The following is an 8038-nucleotide window of genomic DNA, read 5'->3' on the forward strand; positions in this document are numbered from 1 at the left end:
CAGCACTTAGAACGGCTTACACTGGTTACATAGTGCTGAGGTTACATGTTACTGACCTGTGAGACATTTTTAGAAGATTTCCTGGAAAGGGGAGTCATTAAGGTCTTTGTAGAGTGCAGTGATGAAATGCCCAGGTGACATGAAGCAAGCACCCAGCTATTAATCTGGGTAAAATGAATGATCAAAACAGTCACAAACAGAGCCAGAAGGGCAGGAGGTTACAGGCGGCACAGGTTAACGTTTACCCTTGAGACAGCAGCTGAGGACCATTGAGATATTTTTGAAAAGTTAAAGACTGCTCAAGCTCTTTTTCAATACACCTCTTTCTTCTGTGACCAGATGTCAGCCTCTACACTGAGGAGCAGTTCAATAAACCCTCACTTATTGCTTCGGAGGCAGGGAGCCCTTTGCCCTCTAAGCAGCGGACACATTCCGTGAAGCTGGGTAGATGATTTGGAGCCGGAAGTCTCTGTTTGCTGTGTACACCAGGGACGCATCAAGCAAAGGCAAAGACGTCCTTCTCAGCAGCTCGGATGGCTCAGGCAAAATGTTTACACTCGATGGGAAGAGCTTAATGAGCAAAGGTGGGAAAAGAATTTAAAAATCAGGAAAATGTAGACCATTTGTGTCAGGTTCCTCGCTGAAGCTGGAGTCCAGTAGAGGTGGTCTGAACAGAGTCTCACCACGTCACACTGTCAATGTTGCTACAACTGAATCACTAATACCTGGGAATAACAGATGCAGGTCACATAGAAGTCTAAAACGTGTGCAGACTGAAACCATGGAGCCGGTAAACCCACAATGAATTATCTTATTCCAGCAGCTTTCCAAGTATAAATACGCTAGAAAGAACATTTTTCAAGTCTGCCAAACCCTCCGCGTTTTACTGCTGGAAATAAGTCACAACCTATGCAGTACTGCAATGTTTCACATTCTGAATATAAATAGCAAGGATACGGCGTCTCACTAGATTTATATTATCAATGAGCGAAGCAAGCTTGTCATGTGTAGTAGCCTTCAGAAAGCATGATATACTCAGGGCAGCGCAACAAATCTTAATATCATTCCCTTTTTGACTTCACTACCAATAAAAAAATATCCTGGTTGTAGGTTATTGTAAAACATGTTGCCCCTTACTTCTATCTTGACCCAAATATTAACACTTTGTAGACAGCGTTTTGGCGAACCGTCCATTCTCATGTGTGGCATGTGACGCTTCCATCAAGCATCTTTAAAACCACGTCCGTCAACGTTAGCGAAACGTTAGCGAGGATGGGGGGGAGCCTCGAGAGAGGCTGCCAGACAGCTGTTCTTTTCCCCTTACCGCTCATTCAGACCGAGGGGCCGGGCTCGGCCTTGCTCGGCCAGCAGGCTTCGATTCCGTTTGAGGAAAAGACGGTTGACTCGAAGGTTCTGAGGCGCTTGAGTGTGTCGGCGGACGTCTAATTAGCAGTCGGCTGGACTAGTGTGTCCGCAGTGCCCAAGAGAGAGTCTTTTCTTGGAGATGCATAACAGCTAATTGGCAGTGGTGGCTCTATCTGTCCAAACAGACCACCCTTTCCACCTCAGCGATGAGTCACTGCCTTATTAAACTCACACAGCCAGAAGTTCTAGGCCACAGCCACAAATACGTTTCCCGGGACTGATCGTTTGACCCTGAGCCTAAACATATCCACCAGAGTCATCCAGTCATAAGACGCGCATCTGATATCCGAATGGCGTCCTCCTCAGTTTGAAAGTGAGGCAGGGACAGAGGTGAAAACATCACAGGTGTGTACTATAGACAATGCTACTTTAAAGATGTGACTGAGGCTTCAGCTAAATTCCTCAAATAGTCACAGAAAAGGGTTATTAAGCCTGAACACAACTGAGGAAATGGCACTCGTAAAAATATGTTTTTCCTCAGCTTGAAGTCATTCGCGGTGGACAAATGGCCTTTGTTTTATGTAGATGCTCTGCAGACATTCTGGTTTTGTGCTCTTTATAAATGTAATGTTTGTAGTTCCACTACCTCTATTATGTCATATGCTTTAGTGTTTGCACTGTTGAGTACTGTTGATAGTACACTGGTGTGTGTGTGTGTGTGTGTATGTGTGTGTGTGTTTTACAGGAGAGTGTGGACCTCGGGGAGATCATGTTCTCACTATGCTACCTGCCTACTGCAGGAAGACTCACACTCACTGTTATCAAATGCAGAAACCTGAAGGCCATGGACATCACGGGATATTCAGGTAGTGTTAATTAAACAATGTGTGTGTGTGTGTGTGTGTGTGTGTGTGTGTGTGTGTGTGTGTGTGTGTGTGTGTGTGTGTGTTTGTGTCTGTCCTAATGAAATGAAATGAAAGGCGACTTATGACAGCATACTGTTTTTGGTCTGGAGTGCTCTATTTTTGGTAGTGTGCAGCATAACAAACCCAAGATGTAATTTTATAAATTCACATATAACAAACATTCTTACACTTTTGTCAGAGGTCCACTGATGCAATTCAAACAGGTCAAATGATATTCCGGCCTTTTACCACGTCATTAAAATCATGTGTTACGAGCATATTTGAGGTGACATTCAAAACAAGCGCAAAGTGATGACTGTGAAGACAAGCGTGTCTCCTGATATCATGATTTAAGCTGGCAGCAGCGTTTCACGCAGGTGGCGCGCCTCGACTAAGAAGTAAATGTTCTGTGTAGCAGGCAAATTGAATTCGAATGCAGTAAAATGCAGCTATTAAAAATGTACAGGTGCCAGACTAAGCCTTCCCTGTTCGATTTGTTCTGCTTGGGCTGGGAGTAGTTTGTGCCCGCCTAATGTTGAGACACAATAGATCATCCAATCCCCCAGTGATAGGTAAAGGCATGCAGTAATGACATCCGACGACGCCTTGTTCTGCTTGCTCCATTAACGCACAAGATCTCAATGGCTCCCTCCGAATACAAATACTTAACTCATCAGCAATAAATGCCCTGGTCTCATTCCCATAGTGTGGGCTCCATTCTTTTTCAGTCACGGTGATGTACAACCCTGCAAATCTTTTTCCTTTTCTCTTCTTGCAGACTGTACCCCAAGTGGTATGGCATGGTCACTTGGTCAAAGAAAATCATAGGAAGTGATGTTTTTATGGCTAGGTCAAATTAATAGATTGACCCTTGTTTTTCAACAGATCCCTATGTAAAAGTGTCTCTTATATGTGATGGCAAGCGTCTGAAAAAGAAGAAGACCACCATCAAAAAGAACACGCTCAACCCTGTCTACAACGAAGCCATCATCTTCGACATTCCCCCCGAGAGCATGGACCAAGTCAGCTTGCACATCTCTGTTATGGACTATGACCTGTACGCACCTCTCACAGACCTTCTGTGCCTAGAGCAGGCGATCATGGCTTAAACGTGTTTGAAGGCACTGTTTAGAACATTGCTATCTGCTAGAACCGGTATGACTTCACCCAACTCGGGAACTATGTCACTACGTCAGACAACATCTTGAAAACTTTTCCAGACCATAGCAAAGGTTCCTAGGTGTAATATCTGTAATGCACATCATAAAATTCACCGAGGCTGGATATGTTTTATATCTAAAATCATGAGCTCATTTGCATTCTCCACCCGGAACTCAATAATCAGCTTATAACGTCTTAATTGTAAAGTATTAGCTGTGCTTGGACTTAACATGCACTGTGACATTTTATTTTCTTCTGCTCAGCGGAGATAATGCCTGCGGTCAGAGTCGGCGCTTTCCCAGCAGAGAGAGGGAGTGTGAGGGACGAGTAGAGGAGAGAGAGAGATAGAGATAGAGAGAGAGAGAAAGAGGGAGGGAAGAGAGGAAGAGAGAGGGAGACAGAGAGAGAGAGAGAGAGAGAAAGAGAGAGAGAGAGAGAGAAAGATAGCATAGCACACACACACCGAAGCCCTGAGGGAAAGGTCAGTAGTCGCAGTGCTGAGGAAAGTGAGTGATAGGGAGCCCCTGTCTCGTCCCTGGTCCAATTGCTGCCTCCCTCCTTGGGTGACTATTTGGGCTGCAGTCAATGCACTGCACAGCACAGCGCGCGAGAACACAGTGTCTGGAGAATTGCCCTGCATGCTGGGTGTCAGATGCGGAGAATTCTCACTCCAGGACTCCAGCACGCATTCCCTCCAGACCTTACTGCAATGCTTCTTGTTTCCCAAGCTTGCTCTTTACTGATGGCCGCAGAGAAAGAAGCATCTAAACTGTATTGCTGTCTCATTCCCATAAATCAAGATTGTGCATTATCTTTGTATGGTCTGTGAGCGTTTATTGGCTGCATCATGAAGCTTGTTGGCCATTACATCTAGCAACAGAATATATGAACGTTAATATGGCATTACAGTCCCATGGAAGAGAGGCCAGTGCTGAGGCTTCCATTCTTCTGTCCTCAGGGTGGGTCACAATGAGGTCATAGGCGTGAACCGCGTAGGGTGCTCAGCTGAAGGCTTGGGCAGGGACCACTGGAACGAGATGCTGGCGTACCCCCGTAAGCCCATTGCACACTGGCACCCCCTGCTGGAGTCCAAGAAATCTGAAAAAGAGGTTGGGTTTTTGTTCGTTTGTTTGTTTGTTTTATCTCCATAATGGAAGTACATTAGATCTAGATTGGAGTCTTCAGGGTGTAGAAATGCAATCAGCTTTCCAATCAATTCCTTAAGCTGAGAAATAAGAATGTATTCCAACAAAAATCTCATTCATCAGAAAAATGCATGTGCCAGTTGCCAGTCTTACAAATCTTTGAACATCCTCACATCCCTTTTGACTCTTTTCCAAACTTCTGTTGTATGAATAATTCATGAAGACAATATGATAGTGTTGATTTAAATGTAGGCTAATTAGATGTTATGTTCTTTTCCGATCTGCACTAAAATGGTAATCATTGCGAAAACAAGGTTTAATGCCAAGTGGAAGTAATGTTGATTGTTATTTACGGCCCGCTTTTCGTGTGCAAAGAAAAATGCCAATCGCTCCAGAGTGCTGTACCTCAATGATATTGTTTGTCTTCTTTTTTCCAGTGGAAAACCAGAACAGCTAGTTTTGACAGTCAGGGGTCCTGCCCTTCCCCAAAAGCCCCAGCCAGCCCATGATTGGTGCCACATGTGGTCCAGAATACCTGACACCCTCCCCCCCATGACTAACTATCTGTGTGCCCGAGGAAGATCAAAGAAAACCAAACAAAAACAGAAAACAACTCTAAACTCCAGTGTCTCCAGGTCTCTTGGCTGGCGCCGCTGAGTAATACCTCTGGTCGAAATCTTTCAAAGCCTGGTTTTTAATCGAGTTCTCCCGCCTCTTGTACACTGAGAAGACAGGCCTTTTGCTACAGCCTTTATTGTGAGCGCGGGGAAAAAAACTGCTTTTCCCTTCACGTTTTGAAGTGTATCCCTAGGCTGAGGCAAATGAAATCTGACCACGCAACTCTCGGAGGAGTCTAGCGTGCAAGGATGGGAGTTTTCTGCGCATGGAGGGCCTCTTTGATGACAGCTTTGCTCAGAGCTGCTTGCAGCCCGAAAGGAAGATGATCTTATCGCCTGGAGCCAAGAGCCCGAGCGGTTTAATGCTGAAATGGGAGCTAATGCGCATGGCTGCCTAAAGGACGAAGACTCTATCATAGGCCATAGTGTCCAATCACAGGATGACACTTCACTGATGAAGAGATGGGATTGCCCATTGCTATGTCATAAATGACCCCCTTCCTCAACAACTCCCAGCCCAGAAAGACAACGCTCATGAATGCTTTGCAGTGACCTCGTGGAGACTTTTAATATAGCTGTCCCAAGTTGATTGATGTCGTAATACAAAATTGTGTTAGTAAGTCATAAAAAGAGGCATTTGCCAATCTCAGCATAGCACAATGATCTCAAGTGCTTTCCTTGAGCCTCCACGGACCTGTAAAAGTGAAAATCTTCAAAGACCAGAAGGCTTGAAGTTATTGGTGAATACATTTGTAAATGAAAAAAAAAAAAATAGAAGATTACATATGTATCTTTGTTTAGGTAAAACCTTTAGTTTTAACTGTGTTTCTGGACACAATTGTTAAATTGTGTTTTCTGGTAACTTGGTATTCACTTTTTCAGTAGCTTCTGTTTTTGAATTCCATTCCACACCTGCTGAAGTTGTAGTTCTAAGGTTGTAGAAAGTGATGTTATTTCGTTTACTGTTAGTTATTCACCTATTCAGTTCAAGCGTCCTCTAACCCAGTTTTAAGTTTGTTAGATATGCCAGTAACACATGGGTTTTATACTGGAAAATGCATTTGGTCAGGGTTAGGTAAGGTAAGGGGTTAGAAATTGCAGAAACAATTCAAGTAACTTTGCTTTATCTTCAGTTAGGGAGCTGGGGAGCTTGGTTGGGGACTCTGAAACGTTTTGTTCATTAAGTTATTACTAAGCATGAAGGAGGAGGTCTGATGCTTGATTGATATGCCCCTGTAACGCACTTCGTTAAAGCACACCAGAGGAAATAGTGCATTACTTTAAGACATTAGAGGCTGTTCAGGAAGAAGGCATCAAAGTGTTCCACGCATGGAAGATTTGTTGGCAGGACTTTTCATTATTAAAACGCCATTTCAACTTAACTATACCATTAATAATAGCGTAATATACAACAGTTGCTCTATTCTCAGTAGTGGAATACACAACATTTTTTGTATCCTCAAAGCTCTCTATTGACTCTACGCTTACACTGTAGACACTGGTATTCCTATTGTCCAACAGATTATCAATGCATTGTCACTCGTTATACTGCTATGTAATTAATGATATAATTACGCAGTAGCAGTGCTTTGTTCATGCCAACATTTTGAGATACTTAACATCCAATATTTTTCATAATTCAGAAAATGCAATGTACTACACTGAAAACTCCAAAGAGGCATGCCGAAAATTATTTAAAATATACTTCATGACTTCATGCCATAAAAACATATAAAATCCACAAAGAGCATTATATTCAAGAACATTACAAATTCACCCTTTCAGCCAGTGCAACATAACATTTGTTAAAACCAGAATGACAACAGTAATTAACTGTTCACACTCCAGAAGGTCATTCGAGCAACAGAAAATGTGAGATCTTAAAGTAAAGCGACATTTTTGAGCCAGTTCTACCCTATTTACAAACAGCAAATAGCATGCAGCTCCAGTAATAAGTGTCCCTATTTGAAGTGCACTTTACCCACCCAAACTGTATCTACCTGACCAACCAGGTGTTTTTCCACACAAATGAAACCACAAGAGCAACATGGCCAAACATGCCTGGTAACGCTGCTTCCTTTTAACATTGGTAATGTCCTAAAGTTGTTCTAATGTTGCTAAAAGCAACTAGAAAATATGTTTAACCTTTAACATGAAAGCCCTTATATCACAGGGAAAGCCAGAGCATATTCCCCAATCACACACACTTATCACAGTTGGTTAATTTGAATGCTGTTAGATCACGTTCATATTATAAAGTATATGTTATGTCCCAATAATGTTAAATCTTAAAAAAAAAAAAAGAAAAAAAAAAAAGGCGACCCTGATAAGCAAGAGCACCCAGGGAGTGAAATGAAAATAGAATACTAAAAGTTGCAATTAAAAAAGGTTTTATTCCACTGTAATTGTAATTGATAGTCTTTTGCAAATTTTGTACATTGTCACTTCAAGGGACATACATGATTTTAAAGAGTGCTCACAAGCAATTCAGTTTCAATTTTTTTAAATGACTTTGGCTCTTTTTTACCAAAAAAAAAACTTTAATAAGGAGATTTTGCCATTATACTAGTCCTTGTGGTATGAAATTGATCTATTATGTGACAATAGCTGATAGTTTTTTCTCACTGTTCACATTATTCATGCAGACAGTTGTGTTGTGCATTTTCACTGTTCTATGCCATAATGTTGTATCATGTTGAATGTAGTGCTCCGTGTGTGAAATGCAAGTTGCATCCAAACGTTATGTGCTGCGAGAATGACTGCACTTGTCTGGCAGTAGAAAGCCTGGGTTGCAGTGGAGAAGCACACGGAAACAGCACTGGAGGGGAGGTTTCCTCCAGAGCCC

The 8038-nt window shown here is 42.6% G+C and overlaps 1 protein-coding gene across 3 annotated transcripts in view; it reads left to right on the forward strand.

Annotated features, from left to right (window-relative positions):
* syt6a (synaptotagmin VIa) overlaps positions 1–7719 on the forward strand; it is a 49219-nt gene extending 41500 nt beyond the window's left edge. Inside the window, exons 4-7 of one of the 3 annotated variants that reach the window (XM_027011993.3) lie at positions 2111–2231; positions 3156–3327; positions 4390–4540; positions 5014–7719. In XM_027011993.3, coding sequence (XP_026867794.2) covers positions 2111–2231; positions 3156–3327; positions 4390–4540; positions 5014–5085 — 516 coding nt within the window. In that variant the 3' untranslated portion in view covers positions 5086–7719. Of the gene's footprint in view, positions 1–2110; positions 2232–3155; positions 3328–4389; positions 4541–5013 lie in introns of those variants that run through there. The other 2 variants (XM_081704319.1, XM_081704320.1) reach the window with 2 other exon arrangements.
* Positions 7720–8038: the final 319 nt, after the last annotated feature.

Source organism: Electrophorus electricus, chromosome 21, assembly GCF_041902795.1.
Source record: "Electrophorus electricus isolate QZ-2024a chromosome 21, ASM4190279v1, whole genome shotgun sequence".
Lineage (NCBI taxonomy): Eukaryota > Metazoa > Chordata > Actinopteri > Gymnotiformes > Gymnotidae > Electrophorus > Electrophorus electricus.